Genomic DNA, 18854 nt, shown 5'->3' with positions numbered 1-18854 from the left:
GTTTTTTTGCTTCCTCAAGACTGTGGGGGTGCCCTGAAGGCTCAGTGGTTACAGCCACTGCTTACTCAGCCACTGGGGCTCTGGACGGTGCCAGCTTCCGTCCCCACTCTGTGCTGATTATGCCGATCGCATGCCAAGCAGCACTCGGGGGTGGTGCAATGGCGCTAGCAAGCGGAAGGAAAATCAACCGGCATTTGCACCCCTGATCGCGGTCCATTGACCCCGAGATCAGGACCGGATCAGGCTCAGCTATGAACCCCCAGGGTCAAAGAGCCAGATGCCACTTACTATCTGGATTCACGTGAGAAGCATTGTCACAGGCAAGGTGTTGTCTATTGCTCTCTCGAAACGTAATAGGATCCTAAACTTATCCAGTACATGGCAGTATGTTGCTATTGCAACCATTTTCTTTAGTCCTTGCAGAAGCTTTATTTTAGTCCCAAACCCACAACCCGCAACACTGAGAAGGACAAGGGCAGCAGGCGCAAGGGGACACCACCATCTCCAAGTACCCCTCCAAGTCACACACCATCCTGACTTGGAAGTATATCGGCCGATCCTTCATCATCGCTGGGTCCAAATCCTGAAACTCCCTCCCTAACAGCACTGTGGGAGTACCTTCACCACACGGACTGCAGCAGTTCAAGAAGGCGGCTCACCACCAACTTCTCGAGGGCAAATAGGGATGGGCAATAAATGCTGGCCTTGCTAGCGACACCCACATCCCATGAACGAATTTTTTAAAAGTCAGCAGAGAACCTCAGACCTCAATTACATTATTCCCTGATCAGGAGAATGTTACTACAGTTGCCCACATTAGGCGGGGGGGGGGGGGGGGGTAATCTTCACCTTCACCGCTTGGCTGGTAAACTGGCCGAAAGGATCGCTCGCGCGTTACAGAACCCGCCCGATTTTCATTCCCATCACCGCCCCACCAAGTTTGACTGAGCATTTTAATAATGGAGTCTGCCCATGTCCACCTAGTTTCACATGGTTACGAAGGTAAGGTCGTACCTGGGTGCTGGCTAGTACCAAACTTTCCACGGGCTGGGGCTCCTTGTAGAGCTGGATCTCCTCTATGACGTGCATGCTGGACCCAGTGTTCACTACTTTGTGCAGCCATCCATCAACTTTACAACAGGAGACATCAGTCACATTAGAGACAAACGCACTTGATTCTTTTTCAGCTAAATAATACTTTGGGAGTGAATACTGTACGTAGTAAGGCATGCAGGATAACAATCTTATCACCACAGATTGACCCTGAATAATAACACAGGAAGACTGCGATATGCCCCTGCATCAGTCAGTAAAATAAATCAATGCCAATGTCACGGATGCTAAGGCCTTGGAAAGGGTGCAGAGGAGATTTACCAGAATGGTGCCAGGGGTTGAGGGACTTCAGTTATGTGGAGAGACTGAAGAAGCTGAGATATTCTCCTTTAGAGCACAGAAGGTTAAGGGGAGATTTAATAAAGGGTTTTGATCGGGTAGATAGGGAGAACTGTTTCCAGTGGCAGGAGGGTCGGTAACCAGAGGACACCGATTTAAGATAAATGGTAAAAGAACCAGAGGGGGAGATGAGGAGAACTTTATTTACACTGCAAGTTATGATGATCGGCAATGCGCTGCCGGAAAGGGCGGTGGAAGCAGATTCAATAGTAACTTTCAAAAGGGAATTGGATAAATACTTAAGAAGGAACCATTTTGCAGGCCTGTGGGGAAAGAGCAGGGGGGGAGCGGGACTAATTGGATCGCTCCTTCAAAGAGCCGGCACAGGCACGATGGACCAAATGGCCTCCTTCAGTGCTGTGTGATTCTATGAACACCAGCACTCGTCAAATCTTGTGATTCAGTCACAGGAGCCGTCTGTCTGCTGTGTCTGCCATGACCACACCGTCACCAAACAAAGCAATGCTTTGCTCTATTATCCAGAATGATGTGCTTTAGAGCACGTTCCAGGAGAGTAATTGTTGTTACTGTAATTGTTAAACGCAGGGGTTTAAGGCCAAGGCTGCAGTACAGTCAGAAAGCTGGGAGCAAGGCACAGGGCAATTTTCACTCTTGGTGGGGAGGGGGCGGGGGGGTGGGGTGAATGGTGGATCGATTGTCCGAGACACAATTTCCTCTTCAGTAAAGTGTAGTGTCAGCCAGTGGCTCAGTGGGCAGCACTCTCTCGCCTCTGAGTCAGAAGGTTGTGGGTGTCAAGCCCCCACTCCAGAGACTTGAGCACAAAAATCTAGGCTGACACTCCAGTGCAGTGCTGAGGGAGTGCTGCACTGTCGGAGGTGCCGTCCTTCGGATGAGACGTTAAACCGAGGCCCCGTCTGCTCTCTCAGGTGGATGTAAACGATCCCGTGGCACTATTTTAAATAAGAGCAGGGCAGTTTGTCCTGGGCCAATATTTATTCCTCAATCAACATCACTAAAACAGATTATCTGGTCATTATCACATTGTTGTTTGTGGGAGCTTGCTGTGCGTAAATTAGCTGCCGCGTTTCCCACATTACAAACAGTGACTACACTTCAAAAAGTACTTCATTGTAAAGCACTTTGGGATGTCCGGTGGTTGTGATAGGCGCTATATAAATGCAAGTCTTTCTTTTTGAAGTAACTGGAAAGGGAAATCAGGCGGGGTGTGTAGCGAACAAACGCTCCACAACCGCTGGCTTTCCACCCCCACCGAAAAGTGAAAATGATAAACCCTCTCATCTTTTAAAAAAAATCGTTTCTTGCCCACCAGTAGTTGAAGGGCTGATTAAAAAAAGTGTGACAAATTTGTATTTCACAAACTGATTCTGACAACCAGGACAGTTGCTCAGTGTGTGTCCAGGCCCCACAAGAGTCGCCAGCTACTGTGTAGAGTAATTTTCTTTAATGCCTTATTGCGTCTCTCGCAAATGTTCGACAATGTTTCACATACAGTGAATGGCTTTGAAGTGCAGTCACTGTGGTTATTTATACAGGCCGTTTTTGCAGAGAGCAGGGTCCCACAAACAGGAACAAGACGAACGACTGGCTGATCTGGTATTTTTTGGTGGTGTCGAGCGACGGAGGAAGGGCAGGACGTTGGGAGAACGCCCGGCTTTCCTTCAGATAGTACAGAGGGTTCCTCAACATCCACTTCAACCTCCAGAGCAAGCAGACGGGAGACTCGGCTTAACATCTCAACCAAAAAGAAGAAAAAGAAAGACTTGCATTTCTATCGCGCCTTTCACGACCACCAGACGTCCCAAAGCGCTTTACAGCCACTGAAGTGCTTTTGAAGCGTAGTACACTGTTGTAATGTCGGAAACGCGGCAGCCAATATGCGCACAGCAAGCTCCCACAAACAGCAATGTGATAATAACCAGGTAATCTGTTTTAGTGATGACAGTTGAGGGATAAATATTGGCCAGGACAGCGGGGATAACTCCCCTGCTCTTCTTCAAAATAGTGCCATGGGATCTTTTACGCCCACCTGAGAGAGCAGACGGGGGCCTCAGTTTAACGTCTCATCTGAAAGACCTCCTACAATGCAACGCTCCTTCAGTACTGCACTGCCAGCCTAGATTTTTGTGCTCAAGTCTCTGGAGTGGGACTTGAACCCACAACTTTCTGACTCCGAGGCGAGAGTGCTGCCCACTGAGCCACTGGCTGACACATCAAAAGAGCGTGTCAACTTCTGACAGGGCAACACTCTTTCAGTACTGCACTGAAGTGTTATTTTAGACACTAGGTTGTTATCCTAGACATGTACTCGAGTCCTGGAGTGGTGCGCGATCCCACAATGGCCTGATTCAGAAGTCAGAGTGCTGTAGAGTTCTGAAGAGAGGATATTTCTTGATACAACACATACCTGTGCCAATGAACATCACATTGTACTGTTTATCGTCCAGCGCTGTGACTGTGTCCACGACAATCTTTGTGTAGTTCACATTTTTCTTCAGAAAAACCGGACGCCCTCCCACGGGTCTGACGTCTTCGTCCATCAGTGGATGTTTCTTCACAAAGTCCAGCACGGTGTCCGGCAGATCACGTGACGTCTTGAAGCCCCTTTTCCTGAATTCGTCTGTAATGCACTGTCAGACACAGCAGGAGAGAGCACAGCAAGTCAGTAAAAACAGTCCTTATACAGTAATAATGTTATTTCTGATAATTGTCTACCCCTTCCGATATCATGACACCTTGCTGGGGTATAATGCCACAAAAAAAATGAAAGACTTGCATTTATATAGCACCTTTCACGACCTCAGGACAGCCCAAAGTGCTTTACTTTTGAAATGTAGTCACTGTTGCAATGTAGGAAACGCAGCAGCCAATTTGCACACAGAAAGATCCCACAAACAGCAATGTGATAATGACCAGATAATCTGTTTTTAGTGAAGTTGGTTGACTATTGGCCAGGACACCAGGGAGCAATCCCCTGTTGTTCTTCATAGTCATGCCATAGGATCTTTTACATCCACCTGAGGGGGACAGACATCTCATCCAAAGGACAACACCTTCAACAGTGCAGCACTCCCTCAAGACTTGCATTTATATAGCACCTTCACAACCACCGGACGTCTCAAAGCACTTTACAGCCAATGAAGTACTTCTGGAGTGTAGTCACTGTTGTAATGTGGGAAACGCGGCAGCCAATTTGTGCACAGCAAGATCCCACAAACAGCAATGTGATAATGACCAGATAATCTGTTTTTGTTATGTTGGTTGAGAGATAAATATTGGCCAGGACACCGGGGAGAACTCCCCCTGCTCTTCTTCAAAATAGTGGGATTTTTACATCCACCTGAGAGGTTAGACAGTGCTACAGTTTAATGGCTCATTCGAAAGATGGCACCTCCGACAGTGCAGCACTCCCTCAGCACTGCACTGAAGAATCAGCCTAGATTTTGGTGCTCAATTCTCGTGGAGTGGGACTTGAACCCACAACCCTTCCATACATCAGAAGCAAGAGGTGCTGCCAACTGAGCCATGGCTGATACAGAGGTTACTGGCCCTCCAGCTTGTCATCCAAATGGCAATTAGGCATGTCTGAGGGAGGCTGCGTATTAGCAGGATATTCCATAGTGGGGAAGGGTGAGGGGAGGCAGGGTTAGGAATCCCAGTCAGGGACGAATCACTGCCCTCACTTGACAGCCACGCGCCCAAGTAGGAGTAGCGGGATAGTGATCAGGAGCCGGCCTTCTGGATGATCTTCTCCTCCCTAATCCCGGGAACATTAAGGCCACTTGTAACCCTTAACCCAGACCGAGATCCAGCTGAGCTCAGCATGGGCGGACTTGGGATCGAATCTGGCCTATTCCCGGTCTGTAAGCCTCAATGCTCGCCGGATGAGCTCACTTGGGGGTAGACTTTGCCTTTGTGCGATGGAGTGAAACGGGCGACAGTGAGTCGGCGGCCTGGTTTTACATCGCTCCCGATTTATATTTCCATTGACACACCCGCTGGAAGCAGCAGCTCACAGAATCCCCTCCCCCTGCACAGTATCAACACAAACCATGATCGGGGTGGCTGGGAGGAGGACCCGGGTGTAGGGCAGCCATAGGTAGAGATTGAACTAGAAGGTATTTAGCATGAGACAGTTTGACTGGGTGTATATGGGTTGATATAAACCTCCATTTTAAACCTGAATGTGTGAGCTGTAGGACAAAAAAAAAACCCAAAATGTTACTTTTAGACGGCGAAGGGCCTTACCGATCCTGGCCGCGGCTCTGGAACCTTGTCCGTGTGTCTTGACCACCGACGTAGAGATTCCTGGTCTTCCTTGAACGGCCCTTCAAATGTCTTGTGAATGTCGGCGATGGTGTACCGACAGACAGCGGATATCTGTACATTTTGCCTTCATTGTTAGCGAGAAGATTGAGTAAACATTAGTGAAATCAGGGAGACAACGACCTCACATTATGCCGTGGGACATTAGCCGCCCGAACGCTTCAGGCGCTTGTCTGAAATTCCTCTTTCCCTTACTGTGGCGGGGGTGTTTACTCCTATCGCTCTGTGCGGTTTAGAGGTCTTGCCAAACAGACGGCACTTTCTGCAAGTGTCACACGTTCCCCATTAAACTTTTCGAATTCACCGTGAACAATCTCACGAGAGGTCTGTTTCTTTATTTTATATGGGTTCACTCTAGTGTTGCCAACCCTCCAGCATTGGCCTGGAGTCTCCAGGAATTGAAGATTAATCTCCAGGACACCGCACGCAGCGAGCAACACGGGAGAAAAATCATAGGGGCTTTGAACAAAATAGTGGGGGTTTTTTTTCATTTTCTTCTAACATTTTTGTTTAAAAATATTGGATATGGGGGAAAAAGGTTTGTTTCACTGACAGTCAGAGTTAATCCAATGGGGAAACAAAGAGTCTGTTCCCTTTCCAATTGGCCAGGGGAAGGCAGTGCGCCTGGAGAATGGGCCAATGGCGGGTGTGTGGGGGATGTGATGGAGGCCATGTGATGACACCTCCAGGAATACACCCAATCAGAGTTGGCAACCCTAGTTAACCCGTCTGCTAAAACAATGCAGAGGGGAATGTCAGACGACAGCACCTCCCAAACCCGCGACCTCTACCACCTAGGAGGACATGGGCAGCAGACGCATGGGAACACCACCACCTCCAAGTTCCTCTCCAAGTTTCACACACCATCCTGCCTTGGAAGTATATCGGCCGTTCCTTCATCGTCGCCGAGTCAAAGTCCTGGAACTCTCTCCCTAACAGCACTGTGGGAGCACCTTCACCACACGGACTGCAGCGGTTCAAGAAGGCGGCTCACCACCACCTTCTCAAGGGCAATTCGGGATGGGCAATAAATGCTGGCCTTGCCAGCGACACCCACATCCCAGGAACGAGTAAAAAAAAGTCTTCGTACACTCGTGTCGTACGGTATAATTTCGGGATCTAGATGCATGTATGTATTTTTAAAACCTGCCTGGCATTCTTTTTTACACGATCAATCTAGCTCGACAGCTTAGCACATTTAACGAAAACACTAGTTGGAAGTGGTTGAAGATAGGCAGCTTCGCCCAAAATCACCGTTTTCATTTTTGACCTCGGAACAAAAAAAAAGGCTGACAAAACCTTTTCGCACTTTTGAAATGAGAACCACGAAGGAATGCTTGGGCTCTCGGCAGAACTAGTAACACAGATGTGTGAAAAGAGTGTCAAACAAATCAGGGAACCGGCAGCGTCTTACACTCAGGGTAAATATTCCGAAGTGAAATCAGTGGTGCGAGGCTGCACAGTCGGAACTGTAAGCGTGAGAGACACCACTGATTACCAAGGGCCGGTTGTACATCACTGAAGACTCAATGGGGGTCATCTTGACTTTGAGGGCAATAGTATAAAACAGACGATATCGATTCAGCCGCCTGTTATACATCTCTCCACATTTTAATTTCCTTTGAAGGCGAAAGAAATGGAAATTAGGAGAGATGTATAACAACAACAACTTGCATCTATATAGCGCCCTTAACGTAGTAAAATGTCCCAAGGAGCTTCACAGGAGCGTTACCAAACAAAACAGGCAGTTGAATTGAAATTGTCCCGTTTTACACTAGCGCCGGAAGTCAGAATTACCCGCCAATGGATTCATCCAGTAAGCAGCCGTGCAAACCAGGAACATCCCAAGTTGGATCCATGTCCTATGGTGAGTTAGCTGACGTCAGACAGAGGTTGGGGAACTACTACCATTAGAGAAGGAAAAATCCTGATCACTGACTGGTGGCCCGACCTCCCCCCCCCGCAGTGAGAAATGGCTGAGGACAGAAACAGGCTCAGCTGTGATGCCCTCATGGTCAAATTGCCCGACAACATTCACCTGCCAGCGTAACGGCCACTTGTCTGACGACTCAAAGAGCCACAAAGTTTTGGCCAGTCGAGTGTTATTCTAGCAAGGCCTTAAATGGAAGATGAAGCCAAAATACAAGGGGAATGAGAAGGAGTTGCAGGACATCTGAGGGTAAAAGGGGAAATGTTAGGAGTTTAGAAAAGGGGAGGAGAGGCAGCCCAGTGAGACAGCCCGCGCGTGACAAGGCTGTATTGCTTCCAAAATGCTTCCACTTTCTGCAACATCCAAGGACCACCCTTCCTAGATGATTAATCACGCTCACACTGGTGACAAACCTGTAAGCAATCCATAATGGCTCTCCCAAAGCAGGCGTGACTAATCAAACAGGGAAACAATGCATCCGATTCATGTGCGCGTAATCAATCTCTGAGGTCCTGAAGTTTCTCATTCTCTAAAATGCCTCGTGAAATTCAATTCTCCTTTCCAACAGAGATAATTGCGGAACATTTGCACTCACATTTCAACCCACCGCCTTCATTACTCTTCGCTGGTGAAAAAAAAATTTGTGAAGAAATGAAGTGACTCAAGTGTATAAAATATTCCAAAAGTTCTCCTGATCTTTTGAGTAAGCAAGTTTCGTTCTGTGAAACATCACCCTTCGAGATGGGATTTAATCCAAGGAGAACGGCCGTTATCACACAATGAGATTCGCAGATCAGGACAGGTATAATTGGAAGGATCCAGCCAAACTCTGTCCTTCTATTATGAGTCACTGTCTCCACGGGGACAGATTCTGTTACATGACAAAAGCTGCCAAGGGGGCATCTCTTTATTCGCCTCCACAAACCTGCAGCACGTTGAGAGAAATGATGATCGCAGTGCTTGCGGTCTCCCAAGGTTGGTACCGGAGAACCACATCGCCTCGGTGGGAAGGTAATGGCCTGGAGTCACTGAGTCACACAAACAGGTGGGGGGTACTGAGGGAGTGCTGCACTGCCAGAGGTGCCAGTCTTCCGAATTAGACGTTAAACCCAGGCCCCGTCTGCCCTCTCAGGTGGACGTAAAAGATCCCGTGGCACTATTTCGAAGTACAGCAGGGGGAGTTCTCCCCCCCCCCCACCCCCCTGGTGTCCTGCCCAATATTTATCCCTCAATCACCATCACTAAAACAGATTATCTGGTCATTATCACATTTCTGTTTGTGGGAGCTTGCTGTGCGCAAATTGGCAGCCGCGTTTCCTGCATTATAACGGTGACTACACTTCAAAAGTACTTCATTGGCTGTAAAGCGCTTTGGGAAGTCCTGAGGTTGTGAAAGGCGCTATGGAAATGCAAGTCTAATAGATTGAGTTTCAAATCTAGGGGTTGCTGGCTGGCCTCTACAAGCTTGTGAAGCGGGTTTTGAGTAACTTGAAGATTGTGCTAGATTTATTTATATAAAATATAGAAACGTAAGCCCCAATTTTAATCTAACTGGCCGGCAAGAACGGGGCTGGGTTTGGGTCGGACACCTCTTTTTACACCTGTGGTCACGAAAGGCGCTATATGGGAGCAGCAGCGAGAGCAGACCGACCTGTGAGGGAACAGGCGAAGGAGGAGTGAGGAAATAAAGTCCGAGGCTCGAGGCCCAGACTGAACTATTGGGAGCAGCAGCGAGAGCTGACCGACCTGTGAGGGAACAGGCGAAGGAGGAGTGAGGAAATAAAGCCCGAGGCTTGAGGCCCAGACCGAGCTATTGGGAGCAGCAGCGAGAGCGGACCGACCTGTGAGGGAACAGGCGAAGGAGGAGCGAGGAAATAAAGCCTGAGGCGCGAGGCCCAGACCGAGCTATTGGGAGCAGCAGCGAGAGCGGACCGACCTGTGAGGGAACGGGCAAGGGAGAAGCGAGGAAATAAAGCCCGAGGCTCGAGGCCCAGACCGAGCTATTGGGAGCAGCAGCGAGAGCGGACCAAAACAGGCAACATGCGAAAGTGACGTCAGAGATTAAAAGTGACGTTGGCACAAGGGAAGGAGCTGATTGGTAAGTTGGACCTGGTGAGTATTTCTGCAGTCCAGTTGTTAAAGTAAAAGTAAGTTCTCTAGAGTAAGTAGTGTTTAAAGTGAAGTAAGGTCCCGAGTGTATTTAATATTCTTTAATTTAAAGTAAGTAAAGGGAGTAAATTAAGGGTAGGACGTGGCAGGGCAGCTCGGCAGTGTGGATGCTCCTCCTGTGCTATGTGGGAAGTCAGGGACACTTTCGGTGTCCAGGGCAAACACATGTGCAGGAAGTGTCTCCAGCTGCAGCTACTCGAAATCCGCGTTTCAGAGCTGGAGCTGGAGCTGCGGCTGGAGTCACTGTGGAGCATCAGCGAGGCTGAGACCTTGGTGGATAGCACGTTTAACAAGGTGGTCACACCGCAGGTAAAGAGTGCGCAGGCAGACAGGGAATGGGTGACCGCCAGACAGAGTAAAAGAACTAGGAAGGTAGTGCAGGAGTCCCCTGGATCCATCTCTCTCTCCAACAGATTTTCCATTTTGGATACTGCTGGGGGAGATGGTTTCTCAGGGGAATGCAGCAAAAGCCAAGTCCGTGGCACTACGAGTGGCTCAGCTGCACAGGAGGGGAGGAAAAAGAGTGGGAGAGCAATATTGATAAGGGATTCTATCATAAGGGGAACATGGTGTGGACATTTCTCCACTTCACCTGAAGAAGGAGCAGCGCTCCGAAAGCTTGTGATTTCAAATAAAGCTGTTGGACTATAACCTGGTGCTGTGTGACTTCTTACATAAGGGGAACAGATAGACGTTTCTGTGGCCGCAGACGTGACTCCAGGATGGTATGTTGCCTCCCTGGTGCCAGGGTCAAGGATGTCACTGAGCGGCTGCAGGACATTCTGAAGGGGGAGGGTGAATAGCCAGAGGTCGTGGTCCATATTGGTACCAACGACATAGGTAGAAAGAGAGGTCCTGCAAGCAGAATATAGGGAGCTAGAAAATAAATTAAAAAGCAGGACCTCAAAGGTAGTAATCTCAGGATTACTCCCAGTGCCACGTGCTAGCGAGAGCAGAAATAGGAGAATAGACCAGATGATTGCATGGCTGGAGAGATGGTGTAGGAGGGAGGGATTTAAATTCCTGAGGCATTGGGACCGATTCTGGGGAAGGTGGGACCTGTACAAGCTGGACGGGCTACACCTCAGTAGAAACGGGACCAACATCCTCGCAGGGGGGTTTGCTAGTGCTGTTGGGAAGGATTTAAACTAGTTTGTCAGGGGGCTGGGAACCTAAGTGTGGGCCCAGAACGGAGAGAAACAAAGCTGGAAGTGCAAGTTAGAAAAGTAGTCAGCAAAACCAGTAGGGAGCAGAAACAAAGGCCAACAGTAAAGAGGGTCAAAGTGCAGAAAAATATTAAACAGGCAAAGTTGAAGGTACTTTATCAAAATGCACGTAGCATTCGCAACAAGGTGGATGAATTAATGGCACTAATAGAAGTAAATGGGTATGATGTAATTGCCATTACAGAGACATGGTTGCAGGGTAACCAAAGCTGGGAACTGAATGTTCCAGGGTACTCAACATTTAGGAAGGACAGACAAAAAGGAAAAGGAGGTGGCGTAGCGCTGTTAATAAGGGATGAGATCGGTACGGTAGAGATAAAAGATCTTGGTTTGGCAGATCGTGATGTAGAACTGGAATCAGTTTGGGTGGAGCTGAGAAACAGCAAAGGGCGGAAAACATTGGTGGGAGTTGTGTATAGGCCACCAAACAGTAATGGCAATGTAGGGCACAGTATCAATCAAGAGATTAGAAGTGCATGTAACAAGGGCAATACGGTAATCATGGGGGACTTAATCTACATATTGACTGGGCAAATCAAATTACCACTAATGGTGTGGAGGGCGAATTCTTGGAACGCTTGCGAGATGGTTTCCTGGATCAGTATGTGGAGGAACCAACCAGGGAACAGGTTATTCTGGATCTGGTACTGTGTAATGAGAAAGGGCTAATCAATAATCTTGTGGTAAAGGGGCCTTTAGGGACAAGTGACCAGCACGGTGGCATAGTGGTTAGCACTGTTGCCTCACAGCACCAGGGACCTGGGTTCGAATCCGGCCTCGGGCGACTGTCTGTGTGGAGTTTGCACATTCTCCCCGTGTTTGCGTGGGTTTCCTCCGGGTGCTCCGGTTTCCTCCCACAGTCCAAAGATGTGCGGGTTAGGTTGATTGGCTATGATAAAATTGACCCTTAGTGTTAGGGGGATTAAATACGTGGGGAAAGGGTGGGATATGTGTTGGTGTAGGGGTTACGGGGATCGGGTGGGATATGTGTCGGTGCAGGCTCGATGGGCCGAAATGGCCTCTATCTGCACTGTGGGTTTTCTGTGATTCTGTGATTCTGTGAATATGATTGAATTTTACATTAAGTTTGAGAGTGATGTAGTCCAATCTGAAACTAAGGTCTTCAATCTAAACAGAGGAAACTACAAGGGTATGAGGGACAAGTTGGCCATGGTAGATTGGGAGACTACACTAAAAGGTATGAAGGTGGACATACAATGGCTAACATTCAAGGAAATAATGCATCATTTGCAACAAACACATATTCCTCTAGGGCATAAAAACCCAAAAGGAAAAGTGATCCAACCATGGCTAACAAAAGAAATTAAAGCTAGTATTAAGTCAAAGGAGGAAGCTTATAAAGTTGCCAGAAAAAGCAGTCAGCCTGAGGATTGGGATCTTTTTAGAAATCAGCAAAGGGGGACCAAGAAATTGATAAAGAAAGGGAAAATGGAATATGAGCACAAACTAGCGAAAAATATAAAAATGGATTGTAAAAGCTTCTATAGGTATGTGAAAAGGAAAAGACTGGCGAAGGTAAATGTAGGTCCTTTACAGTCAGAGACGGGAGAATTTATAATGGGGAATGAGGAAATGGCAGAGAAATTAAATAAATACTTTGTTTCTGTCTTCATGGAGGAAGACACAAAAAACCTGCCAGAAATACGAGAAAACCAAGGGTGTGACGAGAATGAGGAACTTAAAGAAATTATTATTAGTAAAAAAACAGTACTAGCAAAATTAATGGGACTAAAAGTCGATAAATCCCAAGGACCGGATGACCTACATCCTAGGGTTTTGAAAGAGGTGGCCATTGGAATAGTGGACGCATTGGTTGTCATCTTCCAAAATTCTATAGATTCTGGAATGGTTCCTGCAGATTGGAGGATAGCAAATGTAACCCCGCTATTTAAAAAAGGAGGGAGAGAGAAAACGGGGAACTACAGACCTGTTAGCCTCACATCAGTAGTTGGGAAAATGCTGGAATCTATTATAAAGGATGCAATAACTGGGCACTTAGAAACTAATAGTAAGATTGGGCAGAGTCAACATGGATTTATGAAAGGGAAATCCTGTTTGACAATCCTATTGGAGTTCTTTGAGGATGTAACTAATGGAGTAGAGAAAGGGGAACCGGTAGATGTGATGTATCTGGATTTTCAGAAGGCCTTCGATAAGGTCCCACACAAGAGGTTGGTGAACAAAATTAGGGCACATGGAATTGGGGGTAATATACTAACATGGATTGAGATTTGGTTAACAGACAGAAAACAAAGAGTAGGGATAAACGGGTCTTTTTCAGGATGGCAGGCTGTGACTAGTGGGGTACCGTAAGGATCGGTGCTTGGGCCCCAGCTATTCACAATCTATATCAATGATTTGGATGAGGGGACTAAATGTAACATTTCCAAATTTGCTGATGATACAAAGCTAGGTGGCAGTGTCAGTTGCGAAGAGGATGTGAAGAGGCTTCAAGGGGGATCTCGACAGGCTCAGTAAGTGGGAGATGGAATATAATGTGGATAAATGTGAAGTTATCCACGTTGGTAGAAAAAACAGAAAGGCAGAGTATTTCTGAAATGGTGAAAGATTGGGGAATGCAGATGCTCAAAGGGACCTGGGTGTCCTTGTACATGAGTCACTGAAAGTGAATGTGCAGGTACAGCAAGTCATTAGGAAGGCAAATGGTATGCTGGCCTTCATTACAAGAGGATTTGAGTACAGGAGTAAAGAAGTCTTACTCCAATTATATAGGGCCTTGGTGAGACCACACCTGGAGTACAGTGTACAATTTTGGTCTGCTTACCTAAGGAAGGATATACTTGCCATAGAGGGAGTGCAATGAAGGTTCACGAGATTGATTCCTGGGATGGCGGGACTGTAGTATGAGAAGTGATTGAGTAAACTAGGCCTGTATTCTCTTGAATTCAGAAGAATGAGAGGGGATCTCATTGAAGCATACAAAATTATTACAGGGCTTGATAGGGTGGATGCTGGGAGAATGTTTCCCTTGGCTGGGGAGTCTAGAGCCAGGGGCCACAGCCTCAAGATAAAGGGTAGGCCATTCAGGACTGAGATGAGAATAAAATTCTTTACACAGAGGGTGGTGAATCTTTGGAATTCTCTACCCCAGAGGGCTGTGGAGGCTCAGTCATTGGGTATATGCAAAACAGAAGTCGATAGATTTCTGACTAGTAAGGGCATCAAGGGATATGGCGATAGGGCCGGTGAATGGAGTTGAGGCAGAAGATCAGCCATGATCTCATTGAATGGTGGAGCAGGCTCGAAGGGCCGAATGGCCGACTCCTGCTCCTATTTCTTATGTTCTTATAAATGCAAGTCTTTCTTTTATATAGCCAACACTTGCAATGAAATTTCATTTTATTTCAACACTTCACTCCAATTATCAACAAAGTGCATATCAAATAACATAATTTGATTGTTGTGCTAACCCTTTGGGCTGCAATCACATGCCTGACTAAACAGATTTTAGTTCACATTACGTATAACTGCAGCACTTCACCCATCAGACATAATCTCGCTCCCTCTGGTTAAAATGCAGACAGAGAACGTAACGAAGATTTGATTATTCACTGGAGTCTTTGGGGAAGAAATTCGGTCTCGCCCCGTTTAGGGGCGGTAACTTTTGAAAGCTGGGAAACTTAGCGCCAGGCACTAATGATTCCCAGCTTTTGCTAAATCAAGTGCTCCACCTCCTTCCTGGGGCGCTAAAGGACGCAGGCGGGGCGGTGGTGGTGCAGCGCTGCACAATGTCCCGCGCCGCGCTGCCGAGATCCGAGGCTCCTTCCCTCCCTTAAAGGGAAGGGCCATCGCTGCAAGCTCTGCATTGGGACCAGTGAGCTGGTCCCTGACAGCGGCCCCGATCCGGCCTGATCCGCCCCACGCTATCTAGCAGTGTGCCGGGCTGATTGATCGCGGCCCAGGAGATTTGAAAAAACATTTTTTTAAGATATTTTCCTACCGACCACGGCAACATCCCCTTTAAATTCCACCCCTGCCCCCCCGTGAAGCGCCTGGCCTCCCGATCAACACCTCCTGCAGCTGTCGGTGTTTTCGCCCGGCGCTGCTGTAGGGGGCAGAACCAAAGTTCGGGTCCGGGGCGCTACTGGGACGATGCGCACGGCAGTGACGTCACGATCTCCAGGCGCAGGCGATCGTGGCGCAAAGTGTAACCACCACCACAAACCTCCCAGCCAAGTTAGCGGGAGTCGTTCATCTCGCCGTGCCCGGGCGGTAAGTCGTTAGCGCCCTGTTATCGCCTCCTGGGGGTGCTAACGGGAGGCGCTAACCCATCGAATTTCTCCCCCTTTGAGTTCCACTTAAAAGGACAGTCACTAACCGAGTCTCTCCACTGCATTCCACTTGGAGCTTGAGTTTAACAAGCACTGACAAGACTTCAACTCTGGTGGGCTTGCTCATCCACACAGTACCGGCAGCATCAGTTATACATGGCTACACTGAAAACTCTCTCCACTCATTTATTAAACGCAAAATTGTTTGGAAGGGCAACTGACAGGCTTGTTGCGGAAACAATAGCGCAAGTGGAAAGAAAGAACGAAAAAGAAAAAAAGAGAGAGAAAAAAGAAAGAGAAGGAAAGAGAGAAAGAAAGAAAAAAGAGAGAAAAAGAGACAGACAAGCAGACAGACATAGATTTATATAGCAAAAGCAAAATACTGTGGATGCTGGAAATCTGAAATAAAAACAAAATGCTGGAAATATTTTCTAAATTTATACAGCGCCTTTCACGACCTCAGGTCGTCCCAAAGCGCTTTACAGCCAAAGAAGTACTTTTTGAAGTGTAGTCACTGTTGTAATGTAGGAAACACGGCAGCCAGTTTGCGCACAGCAAGCTCCCACAAACAGCAATGTGATAATGACCAGGTAATCTGTTTTTAGCGATGTGGGATAAATATTGGCCAGGTCACCGGGGAGAATTCCCCTGCTCTTCTTCGAAATAGTGGCCATGGGATTTTTTACGTCCACCTGAGAGAGCAGACGGGGCCTCGGTTTAACGTCTCATCCGAAAGACGGCACCTCCGACAGTGCAGCACTCCCTCAGCACTGCACTGGGAGCGTCAGCTTGGATTTTGCGCTTAAGTCTCTGGAGTGGGACTTGAACCCACGACCCTCTGACTCAGCGGCGAGAGAGTGCTGCCCACTGAGCCACTAGCTGCGCAGGTGAAAGGTGGGGAGCGGGTGGGGGATGGAAACAATTATTTATCTCTGGATGGCTGAACTAGGATGAGCCAAGTTACCTCCTCCTCTGCCTGTCTCTTGTGACCTTTCGAAGATGCAAAATGCAGCTCTTCCTCGAGCTTGATAATTGGCGCTGAGAGGTTAATTGCATCTTAAAATTGAAATTTACGTGTGACGATCTTGTGACGCATTCAGTGGGCCTTGCGTAAGTTGGACCATGAGTAGACAATTTCTCCTCTTTGCAGTTTTATAGAAAAATGATTTCTAGTTAGTTATGGACTCGGGCTTATATAGAAAACGAATGACGGTTGTGTAACAATGGATGGTGACATAGGTGCGGCCAAACCAGTGCTCTACAGGTGGGCAAAACAGGGATTTTATTTTCCAGTCTCCGATGGCTACTTGAACAATTTTGACATTTCACAGCGTCTTGATGCTAATACTCTGATGTCTGCGCTGTGCAGTCATCGTATGCCAGCAAGGCAGCCCTCCACATGGTTACTTTACTTTTATTCTCTGGCCATGAATAGTGATGGAAAGATTAATTCCAACCCGTACAGGAACACTTAGCTGTCAGCAGTGATGGCCATTTAATTTTTGCAAATTCCTAGGGGATAGGCCATGGTTATTGACGTAAGAAAACTACTAGGCACTTGGTCTAAGCGTTAAATAAAGCTTTAATCAACTGTTTTACAACATGGAGGTCTAGTTGTGTCCTTCACTAGTTCCTGTTAAGAATGTCCTGCGCAAGCTGGGCCCGTGCCCGAGTATTTATACTCTCCCTGGACAGCGCCACCCGTAGGCCGCTCAGTATTATTTCATAAGTCTTTCTTTCAAGAATGACTGATTCATGTCAGTTATCGTGCAGGCTGCAAGGAGCAGCCGAGAGAATGAGTTAAATCCAGAACCAGTCACTGCCACGCCGGAGCTCGGTTAGGATCCTGCCGACAACGTAGAATAACCGGCCGGCTTGCGCTGAATGGGCGCGATACGAGAGGGCGCTCATGTGCCTGCTGCACCCTACAAAAACAGGAGAGAAGGATAGTACAGTCGGCGAATTCTACTCTCTGAGTCTTTGGTGTCAGCGATGACTCAGTGGGTAGCACTCTCTCGCCTCTGAGTCAGCTGGTTGTGGGTTTCGAGTCCCACTCTCAGAGACCCTGAGCACAGAAATCTAGGCTGACACTCCGGTGACGGAGCCTTTGAGATGAGACGTTAAACCGAGGCCTCCGTCTGCAGGTGGATGTAAAAGATCCCACGGGCACTATTTTGAAGAAGAGCAGGGGAGTTCTCCCCGGTGTCCTGGCCAATATTTATCCCTCAACCAACATCACTAAAACAGATTATCTGGTCATTATCACATTGCTGTTTGTGGGAGCTTGCTGTGCACAAATCGACTACACTACAACTGACCACTTTCAGTTGACCACTGAGCCAAGTGGTGATTGAATGTTCCTCTAACCAGGGTCGTACAATCCATCCCTGAACAGTGTCTTCTTTCTACCTCCACAGAGCCCCATTAGGGCACCAGATTGCCACTCTGGTGGGGTGGGGGAGGGGAGGGGGGCGGTGAGGAAAGGTGTGATATGAGGATGTAGTTAGGAATCTTTTACTTCCATAGTTTAGTTGTTTTCAAAGGTGGACCAGGATGGGGAAAAAAAGCATGGTTTCCAGCAACATCTCTTTCCTAAAGTGAAAGAAGAATCTGCCGAGTGGAAGTTAATTATTAAACGCGCTGAATACGTCACAAAGTGTTTTCTGTTTAACTTTATTGAAGTGACTGTGGAAAATGCATGGATTGACGTTTGGGTAATTTTGCTGGGTGTTGCCGTACTTTCAACTTTCTTGTGAGCCAAGATCACTAGGTTCTGCTGGGCCTTTCTGTTTACGAGTGGCACTGACCTTGGTTCAGTATGTCTAGTTACTGAATCAGGAGAGGGTAGAAGTACGTGTAAACCATGCATTTTTTCCTGGATCTTGGCCAAGATACCTGGCAAACTGGTCACATTAACAATAAAAAAGACTTGCATTTCTACAGCGCCTTTCACGACCACCGGACGTCTCAAAGCGCTTTACAGCCAATGAAGTACTTTTTTTTTTGAAGTGTAGTCACTGTTGTAATGTGGGAAATGCAGCAGCCAATTTGCGCACAGCAAGGTCCCACAAACAGCAACGTGCTAATGACCAGATCATCTGTTTTAGTGATGTTGGTTGAGGGATAAATATTGGCCAGGACACCGGGGAGAACTCCCCTGCTCTTCTTCGAAATAGTGCCATGGGATCTTTTACGTCCACCCGAGAGGGCAGACAGGGTGTCGGTTTAACGTCTCATCCGAAAGGCGGCACCTCCGACAGTGCAGCACTCCCTCAGCATTGCACTGGAGTGTCAGTCTAGATTTATGTGCTCAAGTCCCTGGAGTGGGGACTGTGAACCCACAACCTTCTGACTCAGAGGCGAGAGAGAGTGCTGCCCACTGAGCCACAGCTAACACTGTCATATTTTTTCAATACTTTTGATACTAAAATCTCACAAAAAAAAAAGATGGGAGGACTG

The 18854-nt window shown here is 47.7% G+C and overlaps 1 protein-coding gene across 2 annotated transcripts in view; it reads right to left on the bottom strand.

Annotated features, from left to right (window-relative positions):
• Nucleotides 1-18854, bottom strand: part of sema4gb (sema domain, immunoglobulin domain (Ig), transmembrane domain (TM) and short cytoplasmic domain, (semaphorin) 4Gb) — a 222921-nt gene that overhangs the window by 42852 nt on the left and 161215 nt on the right. For both annotated transcript variants that reach the window (XR_015079180.1, XM_085994307.1), the window contains exons 10-12: nucleotides 5680-5824; nucleotides 3839-4061; nucleotides 1015-1130 (exon numbers count right to left, since the gene is read on the bottom strand). Coding sequence is in view for 1 of the 2 variants with exons in the window: in XM_085994307.1 (XP_085850433.1) it covers nucleotides 1015-1130; nucleotides 3839-4061; nucleotides 5680-5824 (484 nt within the window). In the remaining variant the exon portion in view is untranslated. The remainder of the gene's footprint in view (nucleotides 1-1014; nucleotides 1131-3838; nucleotides 4062-5679; nucleotides 5825-18854) is intronic.

Source organism: Somniosus microcephalus, chromosome 8 (assembly GCF_052327205.1).
Source record: "Somniosus microcephalus isolate GS21.2 chromosome 8, FLI_Smic_1.0, whole genome shotgun sequence".
Classification (NCBI taxonomy): Eukaryota; Metazoa; Chordata; class Chondrichthyes; order Squaliformes; family Somniosidae; genus Somniosus; species Somniosus microcephalus.
This window is presented reverse-complemented; position numbering and strand designations above follow the sequence as displayed.